At 39.6% G+C, this 17,621-nt stretch overlaps 1 protein-coding gene across 3 annotated transcripts in view; it reads right to left on the reverse strand.

Moving 5' to 3' along the window:
- Positions 1 to 1,047: 1,047 nt before the first annotated feature.
- Positions 1,048 to 17,621, reverse strand: part of LOC131701842 (phosphatidylinositol 4,5-bisphosphate 3-kinase catalytic subunit delta isoform-like) — a 65,635-nt gene continuing 49,061 nt past the window's right edge. For all 3 annotated transcript variants that reach the window (XM_059002235.1, XM_059002233.1, XM_059002234.1), the window contains 16 exons: positions 15,571 to 15,792; positions 13,624 to 13,720; positions 13,040 to 13,170; positions 12,755 to 12,805; positions 11,916 to 12,083; positions 9,693 to 9,814; positions 8,863 to 9,006; positions 8,582 to 8,681; positions 8,272 to 8,450; positions 7,420 to 7,529; positions 6,805 to 6,883; positions 6,210 to 6,377; positions 3,487 to 3,610; positions 3,014 to 3,159; positions 2,649 to 2,781; positions 1,048 to 1,957 (listed from right to left, as the gene is read on the reverse strand). In XM_059002235.1, the coding sequence (XP_058858218.1) occupies positions 1,823 to 1,957; positions 2,649 to 2,781; positions 3,014 to 3,159; positions 3,487 to 3,610; positions 6,210 to 6,377; positions 6,805 to 6,883; positions 7,420 to 7,529; positions 8,272 to 8,450; positions 8,582 to 8,681; positions 8,863 to 9,006; positions 9,693 to 9,814; positions 11,916 to 12,083; positions 12,755 to 12,805; positions 13,040 to 13,170; positions 13,624 to 13,720; positions 15,571 to 15,792 (2,109 nt within the window). In that variant the 3' untranslated portion in view covers positions 1,048 to 1,822. The remainder of the gene's footprint in view (positions 1,958 to 2,648; positions 2,782 to 3,013; positions 3,160 to 3,486; positions 3,611 to 6,209; positions 6,378 to 6,804; positions 6,884 to 7,419; positions 7,530 to 8,271; positions 8,451 to 8,581; positions 8,682 to 8,862; positions 9,007 to 9,692; positions 9,815 to 11,915; positions 12,084 to 12,754; positions 12,806 to 13,039; positions 13,171 to 13,623; positions 13,721 to 15,570; positions 15,793 to 17,621) is intronic.

The raw sequence follows: 17,621 nt of genomic DNA on the forward strand, positions 1-17,621 counted from the left end.
GCAAATGCTTATTTTAACAAATTGCTTGTTTTTAAAGCATATATATATATATATATATATATATATATATATATATATATATATATATATATATATTCACACTTTATATATATATATATATATATATATATATATATATATATATATTCACACTTTATATATAGAAAAAAACCTGAAAGGCAAGACTGGTTGTTTTTAATGATCAACAGTTACAGCCATTTGCCTTTGTACAAGCTTGAGTTGCCTTTTTTTTTTATAGTAAGACAGATGGAAATGCATTGTGCAGGACCTCTGTGATCAGCCATTGAATCGGCAGCATGCCCTGTACACAAGTCAAAGTTGGAAACAGTCGGCAGACCCTTGTTTCATTATTATCTGCTTTAATGAAGCCTTCTAAGGAGGGAGTGCCTACGTTTTTGTAAATCCTCAGCTGCTAATTCCACTGCTGGTATATCTCAAACCATTTTCAGTGTTGTGGAAACTAAAGGGGAACAATCTAAATATATTGAATACAGAGCAAGAACTAGATTTTTTTTTTTTTTTAATATTACACACACATACAAACACTGCAATAATTAAAGATTATTAATTGCATTTGTTGTCATCAGGAGTTCAAATCAAACAAGCTTCTTCAATGAAGGCTGGGTCTAGTGCAATGGGGAATGTTCATCTCGAGTCCATTACCCAGCCCTTTTTAAATGGCTTTCGTACCTGGTATAAACAAAGGCACGTACTTCATTTACAAGAGTGAAGGTCCACGTGTTGAATGGCTGCCTTCGATAAGGCTATTCGAACAGTACATATCTTGCCATGTTTCTATTCAAGTCTTTGTGATGAATATACAGTAACTCGTATTGCACTTGTACATAGGCGATTGCAATGGCTACACCATTTGGCTCAAATAACTAAAACATTTAAAGTGTTCATCCTTTGTAGCCGAGGTCTCTTCACCATGTTCGCTCTAGCAATAGAATATTACAAGATTGAAACACAATGTGAATGAGCAAGTGGAATAGGTAAACAGTGAACAAAAGATGCCAATTTAAACGCAACTAAGGAAGGGAAAAACAAAACTATTTTACAGTTCCTGCTATAACTTTAAATGGTTAACTAAGTTCTAGCACAGGATCACATTTAATAAGAAGCATTTCTTACAGCATACATATATTTGTTGCATAAACTTACAAATAAATAGCAAATCTTCCAAAAATTAATTTAGGCACATTGAATAATGAATTTGGTAAAACCTATCAAAGTAATTAAGTGCTAGAAGTATGAGTTTTTTTTTTTTTTTGGTTTTTTTTTTTTTTCGGTGTAGCAATTGCAAAAATGAAAATAGATTACTAAAAACAAAGTGCACTGCCTTAAAAGAACTCTGCCTACTCAAGGCAGCATTTTAAACTTCACATTACAAACCAATATCCATTTAAACTGGCTTCATCCTTCATGGATGCAAACAATATTAACACAATACGTGTTTTAAAATGTTACGCTTTACAGTACGAGGCTAATACTCCCATGATATTCTGACGTACCGCTTTGTTTCAAAAAGACTATTTCACATACTCCTCCTTCACTGTGACTGCTAAGAAATAACATACAAAACATACACATTAAATACACATCCTTACAAAATATATATATATATATATTGCATGTGTAAACGTTCTTCTGAAGTTGTGTTTTGCTGTTTTTAGTGGTGAAAAGCAGTGATTTTCTACATCGTTTCTCAATAACTCTTCAGCTGCACGCGAGAGCTGAACTCCTTGAGTGAAAGAAAAATGGCAGGATTGTGTTTTCCAAGAATGGTTCATTTTCTGGTTTATCTGTTATCTTTGGCTACATTATGAGCCATCCAGTTCACTTTGGTTTTCCAGCTTTCCCGGAGTGCTTCATTAAATTTCACTTTGAAATGTTTAAGGGCTTCTTCTTCAGTCTTCCCCAAGGCTAAAGAATCCTAGAGAGGAGAGAAAATAGAAGGTAAGGGGTGAATTAGAAATCGGATACTAAGAATCTGCATCACTCAGGGATGTGTCTGTACAGTCTCTCACCGATTGAAGTGTAATTCAAATAATTACCCAGTAGGTTAATGTTACTTTGCCTTAAAGAAAAATGTAAAATAGCACAGACAAGCAGCAAAGAATGCACCACACCCACAATTACTGGTAACAGACCGCAAAGTATATTTTGCAAAAGATTATTATTATTAATATTAAAACATCCAAAAACTTTACATGTCCAAATAGACTCTTTAGGGCTCCTGCAGTAAAGTCACCACCAGGGGGAGCAATGTATTGCAGAATATTCACTTTGTGCCCACAGGGCCAGCACAGGCACATCTCAATAGTGCAGCACTAATACAAAGACAGATCAGCAGAATGGGACTGATCCACCACTGCAAGCCCCAACCTCCAAACATCAGCTCTGTATGATGTCATCATGCCTATGCAATCCATTCCTGTCGTTTATTGAGTCTCCTGTTAACCCTGTATAAGCTTCAAGGTGTAAGAATGCCATTTTTGCATGGTTTTAACCCATGACCTGTTGGAAGAATTCAAGCTCTGGTTTACATGGGAGCCCGTCGAGATCTAATACTGTATTCGCTGGTCAGATAAAAGGTGCTCCACACAGCAATTACATGTCCTTACCTTGAGGTACTGGATATCCTTGGAGCAGCTGAGCTCTGGCAGACCAGCGGCCCTCGTCAGCGCAAACAGGTTGACAAACAGAGTCCCGTTCCTGCAGAGAATCTTATAGGCCTCTTCACAGTAATCCCGGAACCTAATAGGAGCAAACAGCACGTGATTAGCATGCAAATACAATACTGTATGAGCTGCAGTCATGCGTTCCATAACCTCTATTAAAACAGGAGCTATTTAAATACATAGTTAATATATACACAGGTGCTGTTAAATACCGCTGTACACTGTAACTGCTCTTAAATCTGTTCTCTTATTTGAGATAAGAGAAACCTTGTTTTTAGTGCAGGGCAAATTGCAAACTATGATTTTACCTCTCGAATTTCTCGCTGTTGTTGGTTCTCCCTTGCTGTATGACATGAACGAAGTCGTACGTCAAAATGAACGGCACCCGCTCCCTGTTGATGCCAAACTTGCTCTTGAAGTTCCCAAGAAAGTGGCCGAAGTCAATGTGGAACAGCTGAGGAAAAAAAAACAAAACTAATTGCACCATCAGCATACACCCCTGTATAAATAGTCTGGCTCACCGAGTCACACACACCCCTGTTACATTAGCACTATTAAACATTCCAAAACAGCATTTATAGTGGCACCATTAAAGAGTGACTTGACTAAAGCTGTTAACTATCAGGATGAAAATTGTATCTCCCATCAGAAAAGGGTATCAGATGAACGAGGGCTCACATTTAAGTTATACTGCCCTCTTGTGGCGTAATAACCACACTACATTTATTTGAGAACTCGCTCATTAAACAAAGTATTAATCCAATAATTATACAAATGATACCTGTCCGTTTTCCCTGATCATTATATTGTCACTGTGGCGGTCTCCTATTCCCAGAACGTAAGTAGCTACACAGTAACCAGCGCAGGAGAGAGTGAATTCCTCAATGGCCTGATCCAGTGCGTCCCTGTACAACAGAAAACACAGGCAACGGGTTCAAAGAACAGCATTCCATCCACCTGACTTACCCTTGCTTCTGCAGCTACTGGTGCAGTAACTGCTTTATGCAATTCCAAATGGAACTTGGATCAATTACATACACACAGTTACAGCTGTGTTACTGAACTACTGTGCGAGTAAATACAGTGTCACTACAGACTGCGCCAAGTAAACCAAATGAGGATTGCATTGTTACAGGGGAACAAGCGGTGGGCAACAAAAACGATTTGCTTTGGCACTTCCCAGCCAAAATCTAGGTCATTACAAATTGCTGATGTGCTCTTCTGACATAAAAAACACAAAAGCAACTTCACTTGTCAGCTGAAGGTTTTACTCCCTGAGTCCAAGCCCTCTCTGCTCTGCCCAACAGCATGCAGTAAGTATGAAGGTTCATCTGGACTGGAGCTGCCCTTTATCTAGTATTGTAAAACTTAGAACAGAAATAAACTGCTCCGGATGCATTTTTATATGTAGTAGTTCTACACCGCTCTCTTAAGGGACACAGAACATCATGCTGGGCTCCAATCTGAAAAGGTTTAAGTGTTTTGTGCATCAGTGATTGATCCAGTTTAATTATCATTTTTACACTTATATTATGAGCCTTAATTGTAATAAAGCATGGCACTGTGCTACACTTATTGCCCTGGGGTCCTTGTTCATTTTAGGCTATGCATGGAAAATATGTTCCCTGTATCGAGTATGAAAGATCTGCATTTAACTCTGTAATGCCCACGCATTTCTGAAATGCAACTAGATTCCGTTTCTTGTACGAAACACAATTGTTTTTTCCTGCCTGACAACACATAATGCACTGCTTATGAACAGTTGTGTCTTGTGAGGCTGGATTTAAAATAATGATATATATGGGTGGCTAAGCGCTGTACAGAAATGGGCATTACAAGGTTGATATCCTATCCTTTTATCTTTCCGTTTTTAGATTTAATTGCTTTTGGCTTAGCTATTCAAAAAAACGTACACAATACTTGAAATTGCACTGCATCACCTTGCATTCTGAACCATATTTTACCAGCAATGGAGATCTTCATGTTTACCTTATAATATTGAAATGGGTTTTATTTTGAAAATTTGGTGGGTAAAAATAAACCAAATCTGGCTTTTCTTCTCACACCCTATAACAAGGGAGTCCAAAATGGACCCTTCCACTCCTGGTCTTTGTTCCAACCCTGTTCTAAGTTATTTAATTGAACCAATACAACCTCCATCCAGACATTGTATCATTTTACCTGTTAAACCTGGAGTGGAATAGCCCTCCAGGACCGTGATTGGACCCCCCTGCCCTATAACATGATCATCATCTGTTATTCATGAATTAGCACATCTGCCCCCACTCACAATGGTCTATTGACTTTATCAGTCTGTCACCCTTGCTTTATCCACAAATAGCCATTCCATACATTTCTGCTTAAAAACTCCAACATTAAACTAACAAAGAGGCACTGTGCCGTTGAAATGTCACATTTCATTTCTTGTTGCAGTGAAATTCGAGTTCTCTGCGTAATCTCAGAGCATCATCTGATTTCCCCCCAGGATCCAGCGTGTCTCCGCTGCACAGCAGACACTGTGAGCGAGACAGAAATGCCAGCCAGCTGCTCATGTTTAATATCATATTTACAGATTTATTTAAGAAAGGAAGGTCAGCAGGCAGCAGCTTCTCCAAATTAAGACATTATTTCTGCGCTGTCCCTTGCCAACATTTTATTAACCCAATTCAGGCAAACCCAGCGTAACTGTTCTCATTTCTTAAACTGACTTCGAACACACACACACACACACACACATACACACACACACACGCGCACACACACACACACACACACTCACAGAGACAGTGCTTAAAACAGAGCTATAAATACTACTTCATAGTAAAACCAACTTGTCCAATTCAGACCAGTTAGAGGCTATTTTGAACTGCTGCTGTGGACTAAAAAGCAGTTCAAATTGGCTTAATGCTTTCCAACCGCCCATTGTATAACAGACCTTTAGATGTCTGTCTGGATTATCTCAGCTAATTCTCCTTAATGACGACAGCAAATAAAGACCAGTGTTAAACAGGATGTACAATTCTACCATTAAACAGCGGTGTGGTCCTAAATCTGAAGTTACCGCAACGCCACTAAAATATAGATTTCCTTAAACAAGAATTATTCCACAAATTCACATTCTATTTGTATAATAGGTAACGCATTTAACTCATTTCTACAAATATTTCCAGTGTCCGAATGCTTTACTTTATTTGCCTCCCTCTGTGCCAGTGGCTTTGTTTGTTTTTGTGTCCACAGTCGTAACAGACGCACTGCTGCTGTCGCCTTCGTCAGCATTTCTAGCTTTCTTAAAGAAGTAGCCTTCGTAAAAGAAGAAGTTCCTAATGCTCTTTTCACTGCATCAAGAGGACTACTGACTGAATCATACTGCTGCGTGGGAATGCGAGTCATGTGACCTAGCTTGTCTATTACACACGTTCCAGCTCGACTACACCACTGCTGCCTATAGAAGAGTCCAGAATCCAGAATCCTGCCTCGTGATGCAAGGCAGGCCGATCTACTCACCCAGGGTTTTTGGTTTTCAGCCAATTTAACAGGGCGTCCTTGTTGAAAGCGGCAGTGGCTGCCATGTTGCTCTTGTTCAGCTGGATGTTGGCGATGGTGTCTGAATTACTGACCACCTCAATCAGCCCCGTCTTGTTACCAGTGGAAAGGCATCCATAAGGAATCATTCTATATTAGATAAATATACAGAAAAGTAACTTATTCCTGCTTTACCATCCATCCCAATGCACGGCTTACAGCACCCCCTCCTGAGAGACCAAAGGGATGAGAAGCTGCAAGTGATGAGAGTTCAAGAGCAGAGTCAGTACCCTGGAGCTGAAGGTCATTGGTGGCTGTTTTTTGTAACGAATGCCCAAGGTAGGTTAACTGGTATTCAAAGTTCTGAAGGTACAGCTAAACCAATCACAGGTTAGAACCATTCACCATGAAACCCTATGGAATGAGTAAGCAGGAATGTCAGTACCAAGGCTCAACATGATTGGACGTCTGCTCTTAAGATATAGCTACGGACACCTCCACAATATTGGGACGCAAGCTTTCAAGAATCCTGTCCCTGGCTGCGTTTTCTATCTCCTAAAACTCAAGAAGCTCCCACCTTAAATCCAGTCCTTCTTGTTTCCATAGGACATCCATTAACTGGATCATTTGTAGAGTCAACATATCTTGACGGAGATCTAAAATAAATCAAAATACAAGAAGTTAGTGAAAGCAACCGTTTACATTGCAGTGTGTCTCCAGGAACCGCTTCTTAGAACAGAAAGAAAACATCACTAATGATTTCTCAATGCTGTCCTAGGCATGAGTCTGCATTCATGTTTCCTGAATGCTTTAAAAAGCAGTACCGAAGATGGCTTCTGCTAACTGGTGATGACTGAGATTTGTAGTCGTGTGGCGTTTGTGCTGCGTTTAATACTTGAAACTTCAATTTTATCCCTGCCGTTAAAGCTGTTACAGTCTTTACTTAACTGGAGATGGCGTGCACTTGCAATGATGTTATCATTTGGGCTAATGGATAGGCTGCATTAATAATGTATCCAGTAAGTTATTATGACAGGTTTCAATCAATTAAGTGCAGCGTCTCAATATAATATTACCCACCTGTCTGCTGCAGAATATCTCATACTGTGCATCAAATATGTATCAGAAGATGACCTACAGTAACATCTCAGCTGATTTAGCTTCAAGAGCCAGGCTCGATGAGAGCTCTTACCATCTCCGTTCTTGAAAATTATTCCCAGCGGTTCCCCTTGCACTTTTTCGTTAGTGTAGACAAGCCAAAGGGGCTTCATCTTGGAATCCATAAACTTGCACTTCTCCGCACTGGTAGACAAAGAGAATACATTTTTATTACTGGTTGACCAGACGATCCAGGAATTTAATCATTTTATTACCAGTGGTATCTCCCCTACAAACTCCTCGCCATGAGTTTTATTTTGTAAATCTAAAGGCAACTTTATCAACGACGAATATAAAATGATTCTGCGTTCTCTCAGCATTCGCCACGCTTTTGATCAAAACAGGGATGGGGTTCATTAATACAGCTTCCCAAAACAGATTGCCTGGATATTGAAGGAAACCGGCCAACATAATCAGTAATTAAACAATCGCCCTTTTCTAACACAGCAGAGTCACTTACAACTACGTCTCACCCGAAAGACGGAGCACAAGGAGGTTAAGTGACTTGCTCAGGGTCATACAGTGAGTGAGCCGGGATTTGAACCGGGGACCTCCTGGTTACATGCCCCTTTCTTTAACCACTGGACCACACAGCCTCCTTCTGTGAACTTTCACTAGATGGCAGCACAGAAGGTGAATTTGCCAAGAAGTAAACATGTCGTTGACCACCATTACCTATCAGATCAACTCCCTGTAATTCTGTTTTCAAATCAATGAGGATCAGAGAGTTACGCCATTATAACTTACGTCCGGTGAGTCAAGGGTGGGGAAACCGAAACCGGAGAAGGAACGTATGAAAGGAAAGGGGAAACACATAGGAAGCAGTGAGGCAGTGCTGTAGGTACCACGCAGTGGCTAATGACATGCCAGCACTAAGGCTGCGTACCAGATATCTGCGAGGATGAAGTTTGGGTTGAGAGGAGACACCACGTCAGTCAGAGCTTCCATGTAGGTGTCCTGCTTCATGTACAAGCGCATCACGTCCCTCGTATGGATGTGTGTCGTTTTCAGCGAGCTGGATTTCACAAAGTCATTCAAAGACTTCATTTTGTTAAGAGCTTCGTTCTTAAAGGAAGAAGAGAGACACAAACAGCACTCGGTAAATAAATATATATATATATATATATACAACTCATCTGGGCTGATATCTAAAGACATCGGGTATTGTTTTTGAAGAACAGCCGCTGTCTTCTTACCTGCTTTATCAACAATTTCATATGATGAGAACTGCCGCGGCAATATGCTTCCAAAATGAGACCGAACCGCAAAGACACAGACGGGACGTGCATTTCTGACCTGAAAGGGAACGGCAATAAGTGACAATGCAACAGCTAGAGAGGCAACCCATTCTCTGTACACGAATGGAATTCCAGCAGAAGGGGGGACATTGCAGAATGCTTGCTGGCTCTCCTGTGTTTTACAGTACGTTTGATCCGTTACCACCCCAAATGCAAAAATAACAAAGCTGGTTCCTTACCTGAGATGCCAAAACAAGAAGTGTCCGATTTTCCTATTGGCCAGAGCTCTTTCCAGTAGAAAACTGGTGAGATCACAATCTAGATAGGATTCATATTTCAGTACCTGCACCAGCTGCAGCAAATACTGCAGCAGCTCATCGTCTCTGCAGAGAGGAAGAGAGAAAGCAATGAGGAGAACATAACGAAAAGGGGGGCTTCTGTACAGTAAACCCCACACAGCCCTCTGGTGGCAAAGCCATTCTCTTGAATGAAAAGTACAGGTTAGCCTCAAACACTGACTGAGATGACAATCCAGATTAGAAACGACCACAACCGGTTTAAAGTTTTGAGATGAGATCATTTCCAGTGTTTTGATTGGGAAGCACTGTACACACAGTCAGTGCACAGTGTCAGTACTGATTATACTTTGCTTAATTAGACCTTTTTAACTGTTTATAGCTCAAGTTAGCTATGACATTTTATAAGTAACTTGAACTCTGCAACTTGTAAAAGCTGAAAACAATTAAAAAGGTCTAATTTAGCAAATGATCAGTTCAATGAAGGGTCTAGTGAAGTAATTGAGAGCTCAGTTGGAATGAAAACCAGCAGACACAGGGGGTCCTCAGGACCGGGTTTGTGAATCACTGCTCTGAAGGATTCCAGCTGTGTCGTTTCCATGCATGGCATGTATTTAACATGTATGATTCCAGAAGGAATCACACATTTTAAAGCACATCGCAACTGTGTCAAACACGCTCTCTCAAGTCTGCTGGAAGATTTTTTTTTTTTCTTGGAACAAACTTTCAAATGAATTTTTTAAGCATTGTGAACGAGTGAAGAGCCACCTTACCTTAGCTTTTTTAAACACCTGACAGTGAAGGACCTGACATTGCGGTCAGGAAAGCTGTAGTCTAATAGCTCCAGTGCATGCCAGGGAGAAAGATCGGGCCAATCTTGCAAAAGGCAGGTCATCTGTGACAAACAGGCGACACAACAGCATACAGATTATTGTCAAGAATAAAAACTAGGTTGAATAAAAATAAAAAGAGAAAATACTCCATAGCTTTGAAACCTCTTTAAAATAAATAATGAGGTGACAAACTTTTGGTATAATTACGCTGATAAAGGCATTTGCCAAAATGTACCCTTGCAATAAAAAAAACAGCATATTTAAACTCATATCATATCAATATATTTAAAATCATATCAGTTCTAAACTACAATACGGATTTGCACAGCTGCATATCGTTTATCTTCTAAATCTATTGAGTTTGATTATTTGCCAGCTAACGGTTAATAGCAAAGATCTGGGTTCAAACAAGCAAGGTCCAAGCCAGGCTTCCTAAAGTGCGTCAGCAACCACGCTACTAAATGAAACGACGTGATGAAATGAATTACCAGCAAACAAACACATTCCAGAGCTGCCTTTAGTTACATCAGTCTCCCTGATCTGACTCCGCCCTCCTCTGAATAAGGCTTCCGAGAGTAACGCTGAGCTTTCTGGGAAGCAGCAGCGTTAGTCAGGAGGGGCTGGTTGTCCTGCTGCATTCTCTTTTAGAACAGTCAGTGCAGAAACATAACTAGAAATTCCACTACATCATTCATATCCACATATCCAAAAAGCATCCACTGTGCTACCCAGGAACCCATAAAGGCATTGCAGATCCACTCTGATTAAAAAAGCAATGGCATTTGTAGGATGGGACGTTTCAGACTGCCAGAGCTAACAAAACAAACAGCTCTCTGTATTTTAACAACACAGACATAAGATTATCATTATTTATTTATTTATTTATTTTTGTATTCAAAAAAGGAAAAGGCAAATATTATGATGTACTGGTAAAAGTGAATCAGCTGCTTGCAAAGCAGATACTGTTTGCTCAGTATAGGACGCAGAGCATATATTTCAATGTGTTTTTTCAGTACAATCTCCATGTTATACATGTCTTTCCTTAGCGTCACACAGAATATGCTATTGATTAACACCGTTAAAGGCAGTTGTATTATCTACCTGGGCAGTTTAGAACACCTGCTCACAGCTCAAGTGAATCAGAAATGTACATAGGAACCCATTATGCAGGTCGCTTGAATACAGACAGAACTTTGCCCCCCTGAAGAGAGAAACTTTTTGTAACCAAGGGCTGGCAGCAAGGGCGATAATGTGGTTTTCAAATGCACATATTTCAAAGAAATGCTCTGTAAACAACTGGGATATATATATAGATTTTTCCTTGTTAATTAAGAAGGTGGCATGTTGTGGGCTGTGGACTATCCCTCCCCCCAAACAGTTTTGTACTGCCGTAAAGGATACAGAGTTTGATAGGCTCTCAAAAGGTCTTCAGTACTGTATTAGTTGCTAACAGTTTACCAATTGTGTTCAACCAGACTTTGAAACTCATCTGAATGAGGCAACCACCTTACCTTACACAGACACTGTGCAAGTATCTGAAATGTCCCCATGTTGAATTTAGCTTTGCGTTTCAATACAGGGTGTTTTTAATGTATGTTATCTACCTATCTATCTATTATCTATTTATTTATTTATGGTGAAAAGGGAGGATGGATTTTTTCATGCAGTTTTTGATCAGAGTCCTGCCCTACTGTCAGCAAGACAGCTCTGTTTTATAATAGACTGGGTGCCACGTTGTTAAAAAGGAAATGACACAATTTCTAAGAATCTATGCTATTGAAGATTGATGCCCGGACACATTTTAAATTTAGCCCATAGTAACACATGAGAGGTGATTTTCTGTGTAGGGCTAATGAAATGAACCAAGCGCACCTGGCATCTCAAACCTTCAGCTCTTCAATGCCACTCAAACTTTGCTGTTGCTGCAGCAATCTGGTTATGAGGATGTCTTTGTTGTTACATGAATGACATAATTTTTGTTTTATATGGCTTTTTTGTAGCTTATCGTTGGGCATGCAGGATTCTGTATGTGTGTGTCTGTGTGGTTTCGATCAAACAAACAATGGCTGCAAAGACTATTGCATTAGTAGTTGTGGCTTCCTGCTGTACCAGGTCTGAAGGACTGCTCTCGAACTGAAATGCAATCCCTGGAAGATACTGTACCTGTGCCACATCCTCGTGCCTGTTCCATTTCGTGATCAGCAAGAGCTTGGCTAAATTCTCAGGGTGCAGGTCCCGGACCTCATAGCGCAGCTTCCACAGAATTTCTTTGTCGTCTTCAAAGAACTCTGTATAGTTTTTATTTTCTACAATTTCTCTCAGTTTTCGTTGCTGTGGAAAATCAGAGCAAAAAGAAATCAAAATGTCAAAGTTGTTTTTAATGTGAAGCTAATATAGTAATTGATGAATAATTTTAGATATTAAAGGAATAATGTCGCAGTAATAACGCGTCTATAATAGTTTTATACAAGCTGGTATAAACAATATTAGACTGCTATTAATAATAAGATATTACTATATAAGATATTTATTAATAAGCGTCAACACCTTTGAAAGACAGACGTTACAGGTCCTTAAGCTAAAGTTCGACTGAACTTTATCTAAACAGCATCGGAGAAAAAATAAACAAATTCACAAACTGTCGCCCACATTCGTGAGGAGAAAGCAAAGAAGAAAAGATAAGCAGTTTACACATGAATGTTTAAAGATCGTCTACAACACAGATAAAAACAAAAGCACCCTATGTATTTATCTGTTATATCTTGTCCTGCCTGGTATTTCCAAGAATAATGCATTGCACAGCACCCACTTCATCAAGGGTGTTAAAAAAGACGTGACATTAAATTATTTTTAAATATCCACTCGCAGAAGAGGTTTACTTAGAAATGCGACTGCGTTTAAAAATAATGTGAGAACTCAAGCTCTAGGGCCCTCTGACCAGGGGTTCGAATTCTTTGTTAAGCACACTCTGCATGCTCTGCTCTGTGTAGCGCAGCACTGACCTCCTCGTCCGTTGATCTCGCATGCTTCCCATTCCTGCCCAGTTCAAAAATCTAGAAGACAGTGAAACAGGACAAATAAAATTGAAAGCATATTATTATTCTTGTTATTCTCAAAAGTTATGATCTACATTGATACTTAATGCATGTCCAAATGTATTTTCTATTCCACCCGATCACAAGTATGATAGTAACCGATTAGGAAATACGCCTACAGTATACATTTGTTATCAACAGCGAGACTCATGCTATCAATATTAATAAAAACATTACGTTAGACATACATACCTTATCGGAGGAGGGGTAGTAAATGGGGTGCGGTCTGACGTTGGCAAAGCGTATCGTGAGAGACGCAGTGCTGTCTGTGTTGGGATTGCTCTCTACAGTACCCATAGGGTTCAGAAGATCACCTTTATCATCTGCCAACGAAACAGAGTACCGTCAGAAGCTGAAATTATCACTTCAGTTTAAGGGTCCAATATAAAACCTCTAAAGATGAGGACAAGGAATTACTGTATGATAACTGCCTGCTCATTGCTACACCCTTTTTTATTACTAATAAATGTCTACAACATCCTTCATAGGTAGGAAGCACTTTTTTACACAGCCAGTTATAAATGCAAGTAATAGCCTACCAGCTGATGTAGAAGGAACTGGGAACACTTAAAATAAAAAACCTAGATTCTGTGCTTTTAAATTAAACCCCCCTAGTAGAGGTGGGTGGTGTGCTAACAAGGGACGAGTCTTGATTAAACTTCTCTTATGTTCTTCTAACACTTTTCTCCCCAGAGAATCGTTTTGGATAGGAGCACACCTTTTGAAATCCCCACAGTCCATGCTGTGTTGAATTGCTACTTAGTGCTATCTTGTACCTGGGACAGATGGCCAGGTATACAAGGAGACATCTCCAGTCTTCAGCTGGTCCTTATAGTCAAACACCATGGTGTTCACCCAGGCAAGGGGGCAATCCTGCAGGCACAACATTCTACAATTAGAACTCATAAGACATCCTGAGAAATCCCCTAGTGTGTTAAAAACAAGACCAACCCTAACTATAAACGGATATGTGCAAATCAGCTACTCCTGTACTGTATGTACAACTAGTAATGATAAAAAAGCTAGTTTCAAAAAGCTCTGTATTCCTAAGAATGGACCTTATTTAGAATAGTGTGGATTTTAGCAATGAGCTACATGTAGAAAACCGTACTAGATTATCCTGGCAGGGTATAAAGGGCTCAAAAGCTGCTCTATACATCACTCTGAAAGTCAAAACAGAAAATTGCTGAAATGAACCCATTGATCCCTCACATGCTCTATGCATGAGATATTCATGCAACCTCTGATATTGCACTTGAATTGGGTCAGCTTTGTGTATTATGTATCAATGTAAAAGTTCTGTTAATGTTGCCCTGAGTGTTATATATTAACAGCGCTAAAACACCAACAACAATAAGCAAACACGACTTGCACTTTGAGATGAACTTCTCAATTTTTGGAAGAGCGTTTCCCCTAGGCTTGTGGGACGTTCAGAATTTGAGAAGTAGAGCCAGTTAAAATGTAGAAGTGAATAATGTGTGTACACCTTCCTTCTCCTTTTCATCACTGATAAACAAACCAGAATTATTCACAGTGCCAACCAATCCTGCACCATGTCTCAGTAAGAATGCTTTGTCTACTTTTGACATTGATTTTATAATGATATGTCTTGCCGTCTTCCCCTGCCAGGACACCTTTTAAATGAGATTTATATCTGAAGGTTTCTGTTTAAATAAATAGATTTGGTACAGCAAACACGCTGTCTCTCTCTCTCTCTGATCAACAACCACACAGGCTGAGTGGGCAGAGCAAGCACAGGGTCAGCATTCTCACTGACCAATCTCTTAAAGAGGCCAGTATGCTCTCTGACCAATCCCTTATAAGATACAGGGATCGTTACAACCTGCAACCTTTATAACTGTTGACTGAACACATTGTATGGTTTTGGAGAAACCAGAACAGAAAAAACTTGCTCATTTATCAATTGCGCTTTGTGCCATTTTCCTTGAAAGGGAACTGTTAAGGTTTTAAATAATTAACAAGCAAGAAGGTTCAATTAAGGTACAACTAAGGTCTGTGTTTCCAGTTTTGTAACACTGCCAGTTTTTCTTTGGAGATTGCACTTTAGTGCAGAGACCTGAATAAATCGGTCCTGTAGTAAGTTGGTTTTCTGCTCCCTTCAAAGGCTCCACTTTGCATGATAGTCTGGCCACAGAGGAAAGGTAGTGCTATCTGCCACTTATTAATTCCACTGAAAGGATACACAGCAATGCGGATGTCAGTTAGACAAACAACAGACCAGCATTAGAAACCACAGTGTCCCAGAAGCATTCACAAACACACACGGAGATTTAACCGTAGCACTGCCAGCGGTTTATACTTGGTGCAGCCGTTTCCAATTCCGGAGAGCGACCACCAATCAAAACAAACTAGCTACATACATATGTAAATGAGGAAAACAGTAACCAGAGCGTGCAAAATGAATTCTTGCAAACAAACTATAATCACCGCCTTACTATAAATAACCGCTTATACCATTGAAAAACTGGTAACGTAAGTCAAAAACAAAGTGTGATCCTGAGCCTGTAGCATCAAATACTAAATGGAATGACCAACATCATATGCAAATGACAGCAATGCTGGATGTGGAGGTTTTATCTGATTGTAACTTTGGAACACTCTATTCTGCACCATGATATTCTGGGCGTTCACTGTGGTTTACTATACTTTGCATTGATGCTTTTGCCAGTCTTTATTGTTTCCATGTGATTTATACTACTCACAGCTTTTTTGGACTTCTTCTTGGTGGATCGTGGCTTTTTGGCTTTCTCGATGACAGCATACAGGGCGAAGCAGAGACGGGTCATGCGTGGAAGTTCGCTGATATTGATGTCGAAGACGAGTTTCTGATCCCAAACGGGCTCCGACGAGACAACCACCTCACTGCTGGTTACCATTTTACACAACATCTCACTCCCGTGGAACAGTCCGGCCTGAACAACCAGCTGAAAAACAAACCAGGTGAGCAAGCTGAACTTGACCACTTTACACATACTTTTAGACGGCTGCTGTGGTGGAATAAAAGTGTGGGTAAAATGACTTTCCCTTTAAGGGTCTTCTAGTCTAGATCTTCTAGTCATCGTTCTCTTAAACTGCTATAATGGTTTATGTGGCCTGCCCCTTTCCTGACTGATTTATTTGTTAATCCCGACACACATTAAGTTAATAAATGAACTCTCCTTGTTTCCATGAGCACGGATTGATGGCCAATCCGAGCTGATCCGGGTTCTCCTGCATGGCTCCTGAACTCCCACTGATAGAATGAAAAGACTCCATGCAATGCAAGTTTTTCACCTTGACGGTTCTTTCCCAGCAAGCCTTGCGGCGAAGGTCACATAGGTTTTTTTTTTTTTTTTTTTTTATAAAAATGAAAGGATGGACACTATTGCTTTGCTTCTGACAATCCTAACAATTCTTTGGAGCTTTTTGTAACTAAAAAAAAAATACAAGAATATTAAAGCACCGCTTTGGGAAAGGTTCAGAAAAAAAAATCGTGGGCCACTCAGATTGGCAGCCAATGCGGGCCAGCTAAATGAACATGGAAACGCAGCATCAGGGGCAGCAGGGTTTTCAACCTGGGTAGAGTGGTGCATGGAAACAAGGTATTTGATAGAGCGCGCGTTGGCTTGATAGGCCCTTTTACTGGTTTCACCCCCAGATTCCCAGGAATGTCCTGAACTATTACACAACCTTTTAAAAAAATGTAGGTCAGTTGTATTTTCTTTTTTTTTCTTTTCTAGCTTACGTCACTGCTTGTAGTTACTGTACTATTTTTCACATGTCTCTTTCTCCTAACCTACTTTGCTCTCTAAATTTCAAAGATAAAATTTAAAAAAAAACTAATATTTACTAAGGTGGATGCACATGTAAAAACATATTTAAAATAATAAAGCTGTTTTCAAATCTATGTATACTGTATGTAAACAAGTGACTAAGTAATCCATCAAATATTTGATATATAACACAGAATGTTTAACATCATTTATACATTATAGACAAGCCTGTGTAAAGCACACTTAGAAACACTGAACGCTGTGTCCTTACTAAAGCAGTGTGTTCTCATTTACTATTACCAGACTGTTGCAGTGTTTTAATCCCTGGATCGGACATTGCTAACAGTCTGAATATCAAGACCCCACACTGGGCCCCAAGCTACAAGGCACTGTGGTACAATATACAGCTTATTCAGACCAGACAAGAACATCATATCTACTCACAGTCATGTGCATTTATAATCTCCTTACAACATCTTTAAGCTACTGAATCAATCTTTTTGTTGGGAAAAAGAAACCTAAGGCATTGCATCTCACACTGTAAACACTTTACAATGTAAAAGTAAAATAATCAGACACTTGTCTGGGGGTTTGTGTGTGTATGTGTGTGTGTGTGTGTGTATCATGCCATATACTGTTACTGTGAGACATTAGAGTCTTAATTTTGGTGAAAAGTAGTCAATTGATTAAAGCAGTCTGTTCCAAAATCTGAATAGGAACATTTTAGGTCAAACTTCCAGAGCTATCATTAAATCATTTTTTTTTTTTTGAGTGAACAGAAGTGCTCTTGTGTATCACCAGACTAAAAAATATAAAATAAAAACATGTCTGAAAGAGAGTCAGGATATGTGAACTTCACGACGCTCCATTACAAAACAAACAATATAACAATATCAGCAGAGCATACCGTTTCTTTAGACCAGGAGTAGGCATTTCTACTCCGGCTCTTAGTTCAAACCATGTCCTTATTAAACTGAAGTTATACCACTGAATACAGGGAG

The sequence above is a fragment of the Acipenser ruthenus genome, chromosome 27 (assembly GCF_902713425.1).
Source record: "Acipenser ruthenus chromosome 27, fAciRut3.2 maternal haplotype, whole genome shotgun sequence".
In the NCBI taxonomy this organism is placed as follows: domain Eukaryota; kingdom Metazoa; phylum Chordata; class Actinopteri; order Acipenseriformes; family Acipenseridae; genus Acipenser; species Acipenser ruthenus.